At 40.5% G+C, this 18,791-nt stretch overlaps 1 protein-coding gene across 2 annotated transcripts in view; it reads right to left on the reverse strand.

Annotated features, from left to right (window-relative positions):
* Tmprss7 (transmembrane serine protease 7) overlaps positions 1–18,791 on the reverse strand; it is a 36,537-nt gene that overhangs the window by 9,782 nt on the left and 7,964 nt on the right. The window contains exons 6-12 of one of the 2 annotated variants that reach the window (XM_038346458.1): positions 17,210–17,248; positions 16,270–16,498; positions 14,924–15,054; positions 13,477–13,589; positions 9,576–9,682; positions 3,665–3,801; positions 2,075–2,182 (exon numbers count right to left, since the gene is read on the reverse strand). In XM_038346458.1, coding sequence (XP_038202386.1) covers positions 2,075–2,182; positions 3,665–3,801; positions 9,576–9,682; positions 13,477–13,589; positions 14,924–15,054; positions 16,270–16,498; positions 17,210–17,248 — 864 coding nt within the window. The remainder of the gene's footprint in view (positions 1–2,074; positions 2,183–3,664; positions 3,802–9,575; positions 9,683–13,476; positions 13,590–14,923; positions 15,055–16,269; positions 16,499–17,209; positions 17,249–18,791) is intronic. The other variant, XM_038346459.1, reaches the window with a different exon arrangement.

Genomic DNA, 18,791 nt, shown 5'->3' on the forward strand with positions numbered 1-18,791 from the left:
CCGGAGGATAGCTTCAAAATTGATGCAGTGAAATATAATGATAAAAATATTAGTCCTTATAAAGTAATGGCAATGGCTTTTGTCTGGAGCATCAGAGCAGAGAGCAGTAGTGAAAAAAAGAGAAACCTTCAACCACTAAAACTGACAGCATCTATTTTCTTAAAAAATAGAAGCCAGGCTGTGGCAGTGCATGCCTTTATCCCAGCACTCAAGACAAGGAGTTAGAAGGATCTCTTATAAGTTTGAGGCTAACCTGGAATCTCGGTCCCAAAAAGTACACACCCCCTGCCCAAAAATACAAGAAAGAAAAAGAAAAAATAGAAAAGAAATAGAAGATTTTATACATTTAGAGTGCTAATAAGCCATAAATTAAAAAGATTTTGGTTTTTTTTTTTCAATTTAAAAGTATACAAAGGAGTTAGGCATATAGTTCAGTGTTAGAGTACTTGCCTAGTATAAGAAAGACACTAGGCTTGATTCCAGTAACACACATATACACAAAATTGTAGAGAAATGGATTATTTTATGAAAATAATTTTAAATAGTTGCAGTATAATAAATATAATGTCTGTCCAAACATATGGAAAAATTGCATACTGTCACTGTTACAAGAATATTTAAACATGGGCAAAAAGGTTGACAATAACTTTATATTGTCCTGCAAAGTTATCTTCTAAATATCATTCCCTGAAACTAGAAATAAATTCAGGGACAGGTTACAAATGACAATGAAAAACCAAGCTATAAATCCTCTATCTAGACTAGGACTATCTTGTATCCATTCCTTTGTCGTTACCAGCATGATATCAGTGTATGTGTGGAGGAGGAGGCAGGAAGAATGTAAGACAGCAGTGTCTTCAGACACGGCAGGCCTAGTGCACATATGAGCTCACAAGACTGTGGTAGCAGGCACAGAACCTCCAGAACTTCAAGCCAGACTGGATCTCAGCACTGGGAAGGGGAAATGGAGAGGAGCTAACCAAGATGCTATCTCCAATTGGCGTCTGCTTGCAAAGGAAAAATTATTTTATTCCAGCAGATTCTCACTGGGTATACTAACTACACTTGAAGGGCTGGCCACAGGCCTAACAGTAGATAGCCAACATAGAACAAACTCAGTGGAATTTTTGTAGACTTTTTCTCTCCTATTGCTTTGTTTGGTATTTTTCTTTTTCTACCTTACCGATCTTTTGGTTACAAATTATGGTTTCCAATTTTGTACTTTTATGGGTTTTGTTTTTGTGTCTGTGTATGTGTCTGTGTGTGTATGTGTGTTTCTTGTGGGGTTTTTTTCTGTTGACTTTTTGCTGTTCTGTTTTCTTTGCTTGTTTTGTAAAGAGAGAGAAAGAGGGTAGAACTGGTGGAGAAGTGGACAGGGTCTAAGAAGAATGGGAGAGGGAAAATCTTTATCAATATATTTTATGAAAGAAACTTTTTCAATAAAAAAGTCACTATAACAGAAAATGTAAATAAATCCAGCTTGTTCAGCATGTCTGTGTTCCAAGAGCAACCACACTGAATTTACTTCTTGCAGATTTTGAGCTCTTCAAGGAGAAGGTTCTGAGCTTTGACATAAGGATTGTGTTGACATAGGTCATTATCCACAAGACGTTAGTCCCCACAGTCAGAGTAATGCCACAGCCCTGGGGTATGAAAAGTGATTTCCATCCCTCTTGACTATGGGCACAGCTCGGTGACTTCTGAGCTATGGAATGTGAGATAAACTTTTCAAGGCCAGGCCATATGGGAAGTCACATGTTTCTGGTTACTTTTCCTTGCTTTTGTTACTACTAGTTCCTTGGTTCAATGAAAGAAAACACCATAAAGATTAGCCATAATCCCCGCCTGGAAGGACTCAGTACAGAACGGCCCAGTGCTTGAACCTGAGCCACTCAGTTAAGCTGAGCCTCTGCGACTCATGAATGCGAGATGAAGAATAAATGATGGGGTTAATTACGCCATTGAGTCTTGGGATAGCTAGTGATTGCAGAGCAACTACAGACACTGGTGTTAGCCAGCAGCAGCAAAGATTCCAAGGAGTGACTTCTTCATAACAAAGTCATATTCCACCTACCACAGAAAAGCTCGTCACTTTCATCGAAGCAGTCATTTACCCCATCACAGCGCTGGGCCTGGGGGACGCACAAACCGGATGAGCATCTAAAAGACCCAGCAGGACAAGCTACAGGCAATTAAAACAGAAGAAGAAGAAATAAAGAGAAAAGAAACAGAAATTCTTGGCTTGGTTCCTAAAAGTGATCAGACTACCTTAGCAAAGAATTACGAAGTATTAGTTGGTTAGAGATTTGGTAGATAAACTGAAGCGATGATACAATTTCTCCATCCAACCAAGACTATGCATAATTCTTAATGCATAATTAGCATTATCAAAGAATAAAAGCAAATTAAAGCTACAAAAGCTGAATATAGTAAAACCAATGTCTGTTCCCAAAGCCCAGAGCTCCTGCTTCCTCCCTCACTGCCCATCATTCCTTCCAATTTAACTAGGCTACTTATCAAAGATAAAACCATTGAGCCAGAGCTTATGGGTAAACATTACACCAATAATAAGTCCTCTCTCCTGTTACATGAAAGAACAGAGAACACATGTCAGACCATCTACTGTCTCAGGGGCAGTGGGAAGAGTGGGTGGCCTGCTAGACCATCATCAGGTTGTGTGAAGCCATTAGTAATGGATACGCTTTGCTTCTCCCGTGTCCCCACTGGAAATTCAAACACTCTGCGTATCAGAATGCAGTACTGAATCCAGAAGTGGTGTGTTTGGATTTGGCAGAGTGGAACATGTTAGAAAGAAGATTCTTCTCTTGTCATACCCTCGTGGCATCTCCACTGCGTCATTTTTATTTGTCTCCTTTCAAAAGAGTCTAAAATATCTCCAGGTCATTATCTATACTCCATAGCTTCAACCACTTCCCCCAAATGTTGCCACTTCCTGGCTATGTTCTGTGGTTTCTTATACAAATTTCAACTTTCTGAAAGCTGACCGTTGAGTCATCTTAACTAACCATCTCTCCACAGTCACTGTCAGCCAAGGAGAACACAGAATGCCGCTCACAGAGCCCCCGTATGTTTGTATAGACACTATGATCACATGGATTTGTGGCTAGCACAGAAAACCTCACAATGAGTCCTGTGGAGGCTGAGGCAAGAGGATTGCCACAAGTTCGACACCAGCCTGGTCTACATAGGCTAACCAAAATTACAGTTAGAATTTGTCTCAAAAGGCAAAAAAAATAAGAAAGAAAGAAAGAAAGAAAGAAAGAAAGAAAGAAAGAAAGAAAGAAAGAAAGAAAGAGAGAGGAAGGAAGAAAGAAAAGAAGAAGGTGAGGGCAGAAAATAAAAAAGACCAAAATATAAGCTTTTCCTATATTTTAGAAGTCAAATGAAAAAAATGTATTTTAACTCTACGTAATATCAAAAGGCTATTTTTCTATAATTTAAAATATATCACTAATACATACTTTATTATATCTTTTATTAATTTGTTTCACATTACTTGCCTACTTTAGAAGATAAATAATAGCAAATAACAAAAATGAGTCAGTATTAATTCCTTAAATTCTCAAGGCCTGAAGTAAAGAAAGATTAGCCTTGCCTTATCATTAAGGATTCCTCAGATTTTCTAAACTGATTCCAAACTTACGTTGATTGATGTTGTAGCTGCCATATTCTACCAAGAGAGGCTTATCTGAAAGTCTGGAACTGCATTGGAGCTGGATATGGACCAAGGAGCTGGGCACCCGGAAAATGGTCTCGTGATCCATGTAGGAGCCACAGTACCTGAGAAGACAAGAGTCAGGGGGTCCGTGTGGGGTGAGGTCCCCGAGACGCTGTTCCTTTGCCAGTGAACATAACTGAAGCTTTGGTCATTCAGGCTCCGTGAACAGAGAGGCTTCCGGCAGAGCTAAGAATGACAGCTACTTTGTGTTGTGGGACTGTGGTGTGGTAAGAGTTCTCCCTCGCTAAACAGAACATAGCACTGTTGACCTGCCGCTTTCTTTATTAACACTGCAGATTAACAAGACAATGGCTCAAATTCTCCGAGTTTTCGTACTTTTACAGTCAAAAATACATGTAACAAGAATGACCTGCTTTTATCCATAAGCTCTTCTGTAGAGTGGAGCAGAATCTGTGAGCTCAGGCTGAAAATATGCAAATACTCCCACCCACAGTTGAGACAAAAGACAACAACATTAATTCAATCTTAATTGAAATCTGATTCGCACTGCGGGGCTTGTCCTTGGCAGCTTTTCAAAAAAGGAACAATTACCCACAGTATTCCCTACCTTGACTTTTTCTCTACTTCCCATCCTTTCAGGTGAGCAGGGTTCCCAGGGTCCTCTTGAGTAAATGTCAACCTAGTTAATAATTCTCACTATGTGAGCATTGTAAATAATAGAGCATAGAATATTACTTTATAGCAAGATAAGTTAGTTTACTGCCCGGTGTAGGTGAGGCTTTTCCAGTGGGAAACCTATGGGAAGTGTCAAGACTCTATGGGAAATACCTGATACAAGAATAGAGGCCGCGATTGCTTGGTACCTGTGAATGCCAAACACTCTAGGCTCTCAAGGCTTTGGGGAACTGCTAATGTTCCATTGCTGTCAGGAGTACTATCAACAAATTTGAAGGCAAAAAAAGACACCTATATTATTCAGAAATCTTTGGCAGTTGGCCAAAACTCAGGAAGTTGAGAGGATATAACCTGCTATGAGGACACAGAAAGAAGTGGCTACTGCAGGGTCTGAGAGGCACCTAAGGCCAAGTCAAGCTGTTAGGAGCATACCGTAGCTGGTCATGTACACTGAAAACATGGCCATTGTCTTGTCTGCTTGTGTTTTGTGCCTTCTCTTTGCAGCTAGACTTTTCTTGCAAAGGTGAGCTCCTTTTGGTGTATTGGTATGGTTTGAGTGTGAAGGTGCTCCTACAGGATCATGCAGCTGAGTAGTTGATTCTAAGATGGTAACACTGTCACAGGAGGCTGTGAACACTTAGGGGACAGGTCCCAACTGGAAGTAGATAGTTAGGGGTGGAGTCCTAAAGGGTACATTATCCTGGCCGCACCCCACCTCACCCCACCCCTGCCCCTGTCTCACCTTCTGCTTCCTGGTTGGTCTCTGCAATGTGCCTAGCTGCCCCATGTTTCTGGCCACCAGACAGAGCCACTCCTACCATGGTGACTCCTCCGCCACAACAAACTAAAATCCCCTGAAACTTCGAGCCAAACTAAATCCTTCCTTCTCTTTGCCTCATATTTTGTCATAGCAACAAGGAAATTAACTAGCATACACGCTAAGGAGGAAGTTGAGGAGAAGGGAGCCTTTGTACCTATGCTTGGGCTGGAGTTTGAAGATTAGTGCACTGCAGGGCATGGCAGTGAGTTATAGATTAAAAGTGTAAAAAGTGGGAGAGGGAAGAAACCCAGCAAGAGTCAGTTTATATTCTGTGTACGGTCACACGACAAGGAATGGTTATCATGAAGAAGTGAAGGGATCTGTTAAAGTTCAGACAGCAAAGATGTTCCTGCTGACTCAGAATCTGTACACCAGTTGGCCTGATGCTAGATTCTAGCACTTTCTTAGACACCAAAGGCCTGCTTGGCTAGGGTTGCACAAAGGTCGCTCTTCACTGCTCTAGGATTCCAATACTGTATTCAGCTCCCCTGGATACAAATACCCCATTGATGTTGTCTGACGTTCCCGAGAGAACCTTGAATTTCTTTCCATCAACACTGGTTTTTGTTGTTATTGGGTTTTGTTTGTTTGTTTGTTTGTTTGTTTTCCTGCTTCAGCATTGCAGCCCACATTCCCTCGTCCCACTTCTCAGTTTGGTTTTGATGAAACAAAGCAGAGGCTTTCTTCTCTAGATGGACAGGACTGCCCTGGAAAGCGCTGGGGATGTGCCTAGCGAGGGGACAAGCAGAAGCAGATGAGTCTGATAATTCTTCAGCTGGCCTAGCGGACCAGAAAGAAGCAGATCTGCTTCAGGGAAAATATTAGGGGCAGGAAGTTTTCCTGGTATTGGTTGGAAAGAGACTCTTCTACTTGCAGCAAAATGTCCTGGATTATATCATATTTGTTCATTCTGAGGGAAAAGTCTTCTCTCCTTTTCTTCCTTTCTTTTTTGTTTTTTTTTTTTGTTTAGTTTTAGTTTATTTTTTGTTTTTTTAATTTCTTATTTAAAAGTTTTTTTTTTCATTTTACATACCAACCATAGTTCCCCCTCCCTCCCCTCCCTCCCCTCCTCCCACTCCACCCATCTCCCCCACCCCATCCAGTCCTCAGAAAGATAAGGCCTCCCATGGAGAGTCAACAAAGTCTGGCATATTAAGTTGAGGCAAGATTAAGACCCTCCCCCTAGGCTGAGCAAGGTATCACTCCATAGGGAATGGGCTCCAAAAAGCCAGTTCATGCACTAGGGATAAATCCTGGTCCCACTGCCAGCGGCCCCATGGACTGCCAAGCTTCACAACTGTCCCCCACATTCAGTGGGTCTAACTTGGTCCTATGAAGGTTCCCTAGCTATCAGTCCAAAGTCAGTGAACTCTCTCTGGCTTGGGTCAACCGTCTCTGTGGGTTTCCCCATCACGATCTTGACCCTTTTGTTCATATAATCTCTCTTCTACCGGCCTCCAGGAACTAGGCCCAGGGCTTAGCTGTAGACCACTGCATCTGCTTCTATCAGTTACTGGATGTAGATTCTATGATGGGAGTAGGGTATTCACCAATCTGATTACAGGGGAAGACCAGTTCAGGAACCCTCTCCACTATTGCTAGGAGTCTTAGCTGGGGTCTTTTTTGTGGATTCCCTAGCACCAGATTTCTTCCTAATCCCACAATGGCTCCCTCTGTCAATGTATTTCTTTTCATACTCTCCCTTTCTGCCCTTCCCCCAACTCAACCAACCCTTTCCCTTATGTCCTCCTCCTCCTTCCCTTTCACTTTTCCTTCCCTCCTCCCTTCCCAGTTTACCCAAGAGATCTTATTTATTTTCCCTTCCCAAGGGCATGCATGCCTGTCACTCTTAGGCTCCTCCTTGACACCTAGCTTCTCAGGGGTTGTGAGTTGTAGCCTGGTTATCCTTTTCTTTACATCTAATATCTACCCATGGGTGAGGGCATACTGTATTTGTCTTTGTGGGTCTGGGTTACCTCACGCAGGATGTTTTTTCCTAGTTCCATCCATTTGCTTGCAGATTTTAAGATGTTATTTACCACTGAGTAAACATTACTGTGTAAATGTACCACATTTTATCCATTCTTTGGTTGATGGACATCTAGGTTGTTTCCAGGTTCTGTCTATTACAAATAATGTTGCTATGAACTTTGGTCCTGTCTAGCTGGTGTTCTGTAAACTTCTTGTACCTTCATAGGTGTGTCCTTTAGGTTAGGAAAGTTTTCCTCTATATTTTTGTTGAATATATTTTCTCTTTCTTTGAGTTGGAATTCTCCTTCTTCTAGCCCTATTATTCTTAGATTTGGTCTTTTCATGGCATCCCAGATTTCATGAATGTTTTGTGTTAAGAATTTGTTGGATTTGACATTTTCTTTGTCCAGTGAATCTATTTTTTCTATCGTGTCTTCAATGCCTGAAATTCTCTCTTTCATCTCTTGTATTCTGTTGGTTATGCTTACATCTATGGTTCCTGTTCGTTTACCCAGATTTTCCATTTCCAGAATTCCCATGGTTTATATTTTCTTTATTGATTCTCTTTCAATTTTCATGTTCTGAACTGTTTCCTTCACCTGTTTGATTGCTTTTTCTTCATTTTCTTAGCTTTCTTTAAGCTGGCTGCTGGGTCTTTCTCTCCTTTTCAAGGCACAGTTTGTCCATTCCTAAACTCAAAGCTCAGAAGCGTGTGCTTCGGGTCTTCACTTTCCTTATATATGAAGTTCCGTGTTCTTAAAGCTTTAGGGATACATTGTTTTGGGTTTATTTTATTTTATGTTTTTAGATGAGGAAGTCTCACTGTGTAGCACTAGCTAGCCTGGAACTTGTTATGTAAAGCAGGCTATCCTGAAACTGCCTTTGCCTCTGGCATGTTGGAATTAAAGGCATGCACCACATACTTTTGACATTCAGCTTTTTACATTGAATGCTAACAAAAACAAGTTTAAATATAGCTGTAATCAAAAAGTGGTAATATTTTTCCTAGTCAATAAACTACTAGAAGACAGGCAAGTTTTGAATTTGATCCCATATAAGAGATGCTTGAAGCTGGGCATGGTGATGCATGTCTTTAATCCCAACACCAGAGAGGCAGACATATCTCTCTGGGATATGTAGACAGCCTGGTCTACGTAGCGAGTCCTAGGACAGTCAAAGCTATGTAAAAAGCCCCTGTCTCAAAAAACAAAATAAAAACAGAAAAAAATAACATAAACTTATTTCAAGCTATATTTCAAAAATGAATAAAGGTCACATCTTAATAATGGGGTTCAGTTAGATCTCTTCCAGTGAAAACAGGAGCATGGCTACTTTACAGATTGCCTTTCTAATCAAAAGATGTCTTGTTCAGAAAAACCTCTTAGAAGGCTGGCCGGATGGCTCAGTGGTAAGTGCTTCCTGTGCAAGGATGAACACCTGAGTTTGAAAACCAACACCCACATAAAAAGCCAGCTGTGATGAATACCTGTAATTCAGCAATGGGGGTGTGAGCGCAGGAAACTCACTGAGGCTTGCTGGCTAGCTAGCCAACAACAAAAAAAAAAAAAAAAACAAACCCTCCAGTTCAGTGAGATGTGGTCTCCAAAAGATACAGCTGAGAGTGATAGAGGATGATACCTGATATCAACCTCCAGGATGTCAGCATGGGTATACACACACACACACATACACTCTCTCTCATATGCATGTACAACATGCATACACATAGGCTTGCACTCCGCACACACACACACACACATAGACTCAAAAGAAAAAAATTTAAATAAAAAGAAATGAAGAAGGAGAAAGGCTTGTGGAAAAGGAAAGTTTTATTCAGAAAACAACAAAGAGAGAAGAATTGACTGGAAAAGACTTTAACTCACAAGATACTTCTTAGAGTATGAATTGAGAAGCTATTCTGCCAAAAGAGATCACAACTGTATTTTTGAATGCAGTTTTATAGTTTTAGGCATGAACCAACAACAATAATATCTAAGGAACAAGTTAAGATATAGGATGATGAGACCTATGTGTTGGATTCAGGAATCCCAGGCACCTATATGTTTGAGATTCTGGTCAACCATTTCCTAGCGTTAGGTTAGCCATGTCCAAAGCTGGCTAGTAGTCTCTTATTCTTGTACTTCAGAATGAGAGGCCCCTTATTATTCTTCCCAGTGGCTCCAGGATTCAACAGTGCCTTTGTAAGACACAGAATACCCCCAGGAAGAGCCCAGCAGCATAGAGAAGGTGTGGGGCTGAGGATCTGAATTCTGCTATAACCACAGGTGCCAACTTTCATGTATATGTTTCTAACCCGCTCTATTCTTAGTTTCCTTCTCTCAGTAAACTGAAGACTCCCAGGGGACAAGGAACTTTCCATGTGACCCCTCACGTAGGAAAATCACTTACATGTGTTCATTAATTTCCCACCATCCATGCTCACAGCCTTTCATACTCTTCTTGGTTAGTGAGTAGTTGTAGAATCTCAGGGCTATGCCAAGAGTTGCTAGGGGAGTCTGTGAAAAGCAAAAAGCAAGTCAGAAAATGCCTCCGTAGAACTCGTTTCAAGTTAAAATGTCCTTGCTTGCCCCATACTCATTCTTTTGACTTGCTGCCTTAAAGATGTTCTGCTCTTTGTGGTATGTAGCACTTGGTGAGATGTACCATGGTGGGAGGAGGAGAAGGAACCTGGAGAGGGGAATTGTAGGAAGCAGGTGCTATAAAGTGGACTTGGGAAAAATAGGGGTGGAAGAATGGATAATGCAGGGGGAGAGGAAAGAAGGGGAGATAGGATATTCAATAATGTCAAAGAGAAGCATTATTTTATGTTTACTTAAAAATACAGATATGTTCACATACACATATGTGTACATGTATGTATGTGTGTTTGTGTTTATGTATGTATTTTAATGGGGTTACAGCACATGGGTGACAGTGTTCCACCCAAGAGTCAAGCATTGCGTAACAAAAATTCCAATACCAGTCATGGAAATTTTTCCTTTGTCGTTGTTGGTCAAAGGAAACAAGATGGGCTATTTCAATTGCCCTTGATTCCCTTCCAGAACTTGAAGGTAAGACCCTATTATTGCTGAAGACTCATTCATTAGACACAGGCTTGGAGGAATAGGGCTGGAACTGAATTGGAAAGCTCCTCCCTGAGAACCGTTGCTCATAGCATTGGAAAGTTCTAGGAATGTTGCCAAAGGAGAAAAGTAATCAGTAGATCTACCCAGGTATGAAGTCTATAAGCCACAAAAATGACTTGCTGAGCAATTTACTTTTCTTGGTGCAATAGTGGCGCTTTTATCTTTGAGGTAACCAACAGCTATCTAATTTGCCTGAAGGCCTGGTGGATGGCAGGGAAATTACACCTGATACTGTAAACCTACACAACCATTCATGATTGGTGAGGTCATCGTCCCTGGAGGAAAGGCTACTGCCATCATTTTCCTACGCCAATATAATTTCTAGCTGTGTTCTAATTACTTATCCTACAGATGTGTGTAGCTCTCGCTCCTCATCAAATCAGCGTCTTTTTGTAAAGATGGATACTATTACATAGACACGAGCGATCAAAATACAGACTGTGACATGCCCAACTACAGCTGATAGGTCTGCAACTCAACCCCTATACCAAAGGCTCAGGAAAAACTGCTGAAAAGTAGGGAAAAGATGATAAGTGTGTTTGCTGCTAGACAGTGTCTCCTATGATTACACTATGCGCCCACAAAATATCAACATATGGTTGCCTGAACAAGACCAGCATAATTACAACACTGGCTGACAGACTATTGTAGACAATGAAAATTCCACATGGTCCTGCCCATACGTGAAGACATACAAGTGGTCAGTGGCTCCTGAGAGAGAAGAATGGTTTCTTCCGTGGAGGAGCTTCTGCAGAGACTGTCCAGTTCAAAACAATTTATTCTGGATTAGCCTCATACGTACACACGTGAAACACTACATGAACTCGGTAATTAAATAGACATAAAATAATAATAACATAAGAAAAGATCATGAATCTGGCTAGGGACAGGGGAACACAGAGGAGGAACTGAAGTAGAGAGGGAAGAATGGAAGTGATGGAGATAAAGGGCTTGTGTATGAGACTGACAAATGATGAAATTGCTTTTAAAAATTGTAGGAAATGTTTTACCATTCATTCCTATTATGTTCTTCTTTAGACTGATTTTATCCATTGGCATACTGTTCTGACAGATACTGTATTTGGTTATGCACTTATGTGTGAGTTGTAAGTACATACATGTATACAGTTGCTTCTTTCTAACATAAATATAGGCAGTCATTCATTATTACCCACTTTTGAGAGAGACTGAATCGGACATTTTACTGCTCATTTTAACATGATAATTAACCTGTTGGGCCAGTAATATGATCCCCATTTTACAGAAGAATAAAAACCGTAGCTGACAGAAAATGACTAACTTTCTAGAGGTTAGGAAATTCAGACCAGAGAGTTAACCAAATCTTTTACTTGCCACTTTCTCCACAATATATCATGAGGGACTCAAGTAGAATAGACTCAACTGAGTATTAGAAATTGTTGTGGCAAAGATGCCTGCATATTTCCTTCATAGAGGCAGAGAACAAGTGACTCCCTTCCAAGCCACCCCACCAACTTCCTCTGTGATATGGAGAGGGGATTTCCATGGCTCACTGTAACTGCACTGAAGGCTGCTGGGCCTTGTCTCATGTCCCTTCTATGTCCCTTCCTCTATTCCTCACTCCCTGGTATGATATGACCTTTCCCTTATAAAGATTTCTTTTCTGCAGCCCTCAACCATAAACCTCTAGCAAAATAGAAAGTAAGCCAATATTCTTATTTCTACTCTTACTACAAATCACAAGTGTTTATGGATTTTCATTTTAAGGCTCTGTATTATATCAGAATGAAAATTTGTTCTATATCACAGGAATTTTAAGCATTTGGCAGAATTACAGGGGAAGGTGCATTCCTTATTCTGGTTGTTGAATGAATTCAAAAAGAAGCGTCTGTGTTTTGGAGGGACTGGAGAAGGAAAACATGGTATTTTCCCCTCTCCTCTTTCCTTAGTTCTTCATCTATTCTCTCTTACCCTCTTAGCTACCCAATCCTCTGACCATCTGAGACACTAAATTCTGAAAATCTGGCAAAGGGCAAGCAAGGATCAAGCTTCTTGTTTATAGATGACCACACTATTGACAACAAATAACTTAAGGATACTTGTCACCAGGACATTGAAGCAAACATCAGATTTGGTCAAAATAGTAAAAATCATTTGAAATATTAAATTTGCGTGACTATGTATAAATGATCACACATATCGACTTTCCTCCTGCCTCAGGGTCCTCACCTCAACTGTTCCCGTGACTGCAACACTCTTATCCTAGGCACCGATAGGGGAGGTCCCTCTTTTTCCTCTCAGCATCTCTGCAAATGCTCCCTTTGGTAAAATGCAGTTCTAGTCTATTGCTTGAGAAATAATATGCTCTATGTATGTTCAATATAGGTGCACACTTGATGGAGTCGTTTAACTGAACCCACAGATGTGAAACCCACAAATAGGGGGGATTCATTGTATATGTTGCTTGTTAGCATATCACCTGTCTCCCCCTACTGGAAGGCACATTCCATGAAAGACGAACTCTTCGCTTATTTTCTATTTCAGATTTTCTGTTTATTTTAGTACATGGTTTCAGGCCCACAGCTATCATTCAATGACATATTGATGAATTCAAATTATATATATTTGTCATTTACATTCAGTCCAATTAGTGTGATGCCACACACTAATGAGTTTATCATATGTACTAAGTGAGCGATAGTGACATTTTCCACTTCTGTATACTATTATAGTAGGAAAAGAAAAGCAGCTTTAAGACCAAGATTTAAGATAGCAAACAACGCCTTGACAAGCAGAAGAAGGAGATTATGAATTTCACATAAACTCATATACTGAATATAAATAATCAAATCTAATTTATTATTTTATTAATCTCCATTATGAATAGCACTATTTGTAATAAAATAATTTGTTGATTCTGCAACAATATATTTAGATTTTAAAAGATAATAAAAACAAAATAACTTGGAGAAATAAGATCAAATCAGTTGAGAGCAGTAGCTATCCTGGCAGCAGAGGATGTAGAAAATGGAAATTTTCATTTTCTAGATAATATATTTCAATAAGGTTTATATCTCCTAACATTAAATGGTATTGTTCTTAAAATTTCAGAAACAAAGGGATTGAAATATATTTTGCTAAGATAGAACAATTTCCCCCTGAGATACTAAGAAGATCTAGGCTACCTGAAATTTCCAGGTACACGTGCACTTCGGAGGATAGTAGCTTGGGTAATACGGACTTGAAATTTTCCCTTCAAAGCTGTTGATCTCCTTCACCAATATCGTGTTTTCACACTCTGAAAGAAGGTATCCACATACAAGGACCCAGCGTGAGGAGATGAGACGTGGCTGCACGCTTTCTCTACATGCGCACATTTACTCAACTAATGAACTGTCATAGTTTTGAATCAGCATCTCTTCAAAGAAAGAACAGCCCATAGATACCTAGCTAATGTCAGGTCCCAAGGAAACACCAGTTCCCAAAATTCCCAAGGTAGTCCAGATATCCAGAAATGGGCTTGGCCTGGACTAGAGGGGGATTTCTGGAGGTTAGATAAAAGCCAGCATTCCTCAGGAACTCTTCCCCCTCTATAAAAAGAAGTTATGTCTCTTATCATTAGCAGAGGGACAAATTGCTATCTGTGTGCAATTAGCATACCTAGGCTGCTGCTAGCCTGCAGGCTCCCTCAGTATGTAAGTACCCATGACACATTTCAAAGAGATGCTAGCATCCTAGCTCTTCTAACCTCCTCCCCTACCCTAAACTCCTCCCTACTCACTGGCTTCCCTTCCCTTGGCCACTCATTCCCCTTATAACATTACTGTTTCTCTCTGTGTCTGCCTTTTACACTTTCTCTCTCTGTCTCTCTCTGTGTGTCTCTGTCTCTCTCTCTGTCTCCCCTACCCTTTCCATTCACTCCCTCTCTCTCTCTCTCTCTCTCTCTCTCTCTCTCTCTCTCTCTCTCTCTCTCTCTCTCTCTCTCTACTCTGATCCTGTTTCTCTCAAGGCCAGGTCCAGTCTGCTGGTCAGGTTCCATCTACTACTTCCCCTCTCTGTTACGGACTCTTACAGATGCTTCTGACTGTTTAGCTAGCTAGCTAGCTATCTCTATCTCCCTATCTTTTAATAAAAACCAACTTCCAAGCTTTAACCATATCACAGGGTGATCATGTCAACAGTTTATACAGCTAACTCATTTTTCCTCACATTCTAGACTTGTTTTCCAAGCTTCATTTTTGCACAGACCTGTAGGACGTGACTACCTTCTTTAAACCATGGTTCTGGATTCAGAGACACACCAGAAGTAGGTAAGTGGTGGATCTGCTAAGAGGCCAGAGCTTCAGCCACAGACCCCTTCCTCCATGTCTCAATCACATTAATTCCAATCTTCTCTTTGCTCTTCCAAACACGCTTTCAATTCTCCTTTGCCCTTCTGAGTTACCTAATCAACATGTATATGCTAACAGTTCTTTACTGAATTTACTATGAACCTCTCTTCTGAGTCAGGGTTAAGGTCCAGCACAACTTCTTTGCCTGGCACAACTAATATGACAGCATACCTAAGGATAGAAAGATTACAGTATCTTCACAAGTATTGCAAGTGACATGTTTAAATTGGAGAAGACTTACTTTGTTCTGGAATGACTTCAAAATATGCCCGGATCCCTGACAGCCTCCGCACATAAGGAGACTTCAGTGTCACCAACATGAGATTATTTGTAGAAACAAACGACATTAGTGTTCTTGTAGGTTCACAGAGTCTGCAACCAGATAACAACACATGAATGATTGCTTGCTTCGTCAATTGGTCTCCATATTATACCATCATCTCTCACATTTCCAGAGCCATCACTCAGTTCTTCCGAGTTGGTCTCTGCTAGTTAGAGCTTCGTCAGCAAGTAGTCACAGATTGACTACTGCAGACGGAATGGAGCTGGGAGAGATGCAGGATTCCTCTAGTAATGACTACTGAGGGATTTTCTCAGATGGCCATCTTTGGGCTCTTCTGGAGAGCAAACAGGACGGGAAGATGGTGGGTACAATGGCGTGGTTCCCTGGATCAGCTGGATGAAAGATGATAGACAGTCAAACTATTAAATTTATGTAAGTTCCAGGGTTCTTTCCATGAAATGGTAAACACTTGCGCTGATGTTGCCCATTGCTCTGCAGTAAGGATCAAAAGGAGATAACAGTTCCATGCGTCTAGAAGGATGAGTAGAAGCTAACAATCACTGAAGGGAGACAGGAGTGAACTTACTTTTCATTGCATATCATATATTGTGTTTGGGCTTCTAATATGTACATTCCTCACCAAAATATAAATGCATATGCACACATATAAAACACTATGATACATGTAAATGTTAAAAATAAAGTAGTTCACATGCCCTTTTAATACAGTACCTAAAGAAATCTTAATTGCCATCATTAACTTATTGATTATTTAGTGTCCATGATAGAAATTTACTATTAAATTAAGAAACAGGTAAGTATTTGTATATTTAGTAGATATATATGAATGGATAGATTTATATGAAAATGTAACAGAAATTTGCTGGAGGATAAAATTGTAATGTAATTGTTATTATTTTTCTGGCCTCATTTTTCTTTATAATGAACATCTTTGTAATTAAAGAAATTTTTAATTGTTTAAGTGATCTAATCATCTTAGGGTATTTATTTTCATGCTCCAGTGATACAATAAACTTTACTGTATTTGAAGTGAAAGCCAAATTACACAAAATATCTGATGCATTTTTACATATCTTGCCCAAAGTCTTTCCTATGTGGAGTCTATGAGTCTTGTGTACTACAAATGAACAACAAATGCAAAAGCTGACAGACACTTGAAGTATCCGGAGTATCAGGGTCAGTCTTCGACATAATAAATACACTTAATATTTTTAAGCAAATGATTTGTAAATAAAGAGTATGAAAACCTTTTTCACCAGGCCACTAGGGAGCCTGCATCTTACCTGTACAGGGTGGCACTCCGGATTGGCAAGAGGGAGTCGTAAACAGTCAGGGAGTCAGTGACGCAGTTGTCGGCTTCCAATTGGACGGACTCAATTGAGAGACGAATCAGATAACCCACTATGGCCACTAGCTTGAAGTGACACATTAGCTGTCCTGAGGTTGCAGAAATTTCCAGAGGGTAGCGGAGGGTCAGATGATCTGCATAGAAGTAGTGCGAGCAACCTTTGTCTGTGGAGAAAGGTTGTCCTTAGTCTTGTCCCCTCTTCGCCCCCCTTCTCTCTCTCCTTTCAAGGCATGACCTCTCTAGAAATCTCTACAAAAGGGTAGCGAGCAAAACTCCCACATGGAGGACATTTGTTTTTCATGCCCGTCTAGAGACTCCATGCTCTTCTCTTTCAGTGACAGAGACTATCACTTTGAGAAAATGCCCCTACTTAGTCCATATGTTAGTTGGGGTTAAATTCACGTCTGATTCCCTAAGTGGGCATATAACCAGATTGGCCAGTTGGCTCAGGAAGGGGCACATCTGCCAATCTACATAATGGGATTCAGCTCAGAAGTTCTATGGGAACTTTCATGAAGTCTGTTGCAGGAGTCCCCCACCACAACTGAGACAAATGATCAACCCTAAGCTTTGACTTGCTACGAGAAGGGAAGCTACACGTGAGAGCAAAGCCTCGACACGTGAAGGCAGAGATAGAGAGTCCTGCAGCATCTCATTTTAGAGCTGAGGTCCAACCATGCCTGAAGTCAGCATATTCCACCTTTGTCTCAACTATGTAATACATCAGCCGATCAAGTTTCTTTTGTGCTAATGTCAGTCAAATCTCTGTCACTTGCAACAAAAGAGCATTAACAGATCATATCATTAGAAAAAGCAAAGTGTAGCCAGTATATATACACACTAGAGAGGGGTAAAGAAGAAATTCATGAATTTACCAGATCCTATGGTTGAAGAGTAGTCTGAGCGGAGCCCAGCTGCATTGAAACAGTATAGAAAGAAAACCCCGTTAGTTCCAGAGGTTCATTTGTTTAGAAAAATGTTCCTAGTCCCTTTTTAAAATAACCAGACACATCTGACATGGGTTGTGCTTCACAATAGTCCAGTGAGGAGCAGAGTTATCTCAGTATTTAAAAGTAAATACAATAGCTAGAAGATGCCAGCATTGCAGCTAAGGATCCAGGAGAATTCTACATACTATTTTATTTGCTTCCAAGCATTCTTAGTCATAAATTTTAAGTGATTTGAGGGTAAGAAAACAGCTATATAAATAATAATAATTAGTCCTATGACTGAAAGAGTAAACATAGTGTGGAATTTTCCACTACAGATTTTTTATTTGTTCAAACCAAATATCAGTTACCTACTATATGTCATGTGTGTATGTGTGTGTGTGTGTGTGTGTGTGTGTATAAGTGGTACTTATACATTCAACACTTATATCAAAAGGCAAAGCTTCAGAGACTTTGAGTAATACAGTGTAATACAGTGTTTTGCTGTCAAGACAATTGGCACCACTGTGTTTCCACAGGGCTGAGGCACAGCCTGATTGGGAGCATTGGTGGAGACAAGGTGTTAGGGAATAGGACTGGGGGTGGTCAGATCTCAAATGCTGGCTCTTCATAAGAAAGCAGGAAGCCTCTAGTCAGCTTCTAACTGACCGCAAAGCTGAAGAAAAAAAAGTAAAGATAAAGTGTTGGCCATGCAATGCATTTACATATTTTCTCCTTAGCTCAATAAAGCAAAGAAGATAATAAAGTATGCTTAGCTATTTTCACCATGTCCAAACATGCATCTTAATTCTTAGACCACACCCATGTCTGGTCACAAGCCACTGCAGTATGATCTTCCACGAAGGGCACTAGACCTATATGGGCAAAAGCAGGCATCTGGCCCACTCACTTGCACATGGCGCAGGGTACATCTGATGCAACCTTTATGGCAGTATTTCCCACCCTGAATACAGATGTGCAAAGACCTGAAAAGATGGAATCTGATTTTCACACGGTTAGGCTCATTTTCACACACAAAATCCGTGTTGCCATGACCCCATCTTAACCTCAAAAGTCTCCAAAAACAACCACTCTGGAGCCAGCAAAAGTGTCTTAGCAGGTAAAGGCTCTTGATGCCAATCCTGGTGACCTGAACTTGATCCTTACAGAATAGAAGGAGAGAAACACCTTCTACCAATGGACCTCTGACTTATACACATGTGCCATGGTGCACAGACACATATGCAATTTGATATGTAATGCTAAGAAAGACTCAGGAGAGCCAGTTCTCCTTTCCCCTCCCTCTGTGCTTGCTTCATCTTTCCATGTTATGTAGTACTTTCCCCTCACCGAACATGTGGCCTCTCTTCTGTTCTCTCTCATTTACTTTGCCTAGGAGAGCCTTCTTTCTAGTTTCTACCACCTCATCCGGGACCAAACTAAACTCTCAGTCCCCAGCAACAGCACTCATAAAATACAACAAAGGAAAAAAAAATTATTCTCTTCTGGAACTTTTTTGGAACACAGT

The sequence above is a fragment of the Arvicola amphibius genome, chromosome 10 (genome assembly GCF_903992535.2).
Source record: "Arvicola amphibius chromosome 10, mArvAmp1.2, whole genome shotgun sequence".
Taxonomy (NCBI): Eukaryota; Metazoa; Chordata; class Mammalia; order Rodentia; family Cricetidae; genus Arvicola; species Arvicola amphibius.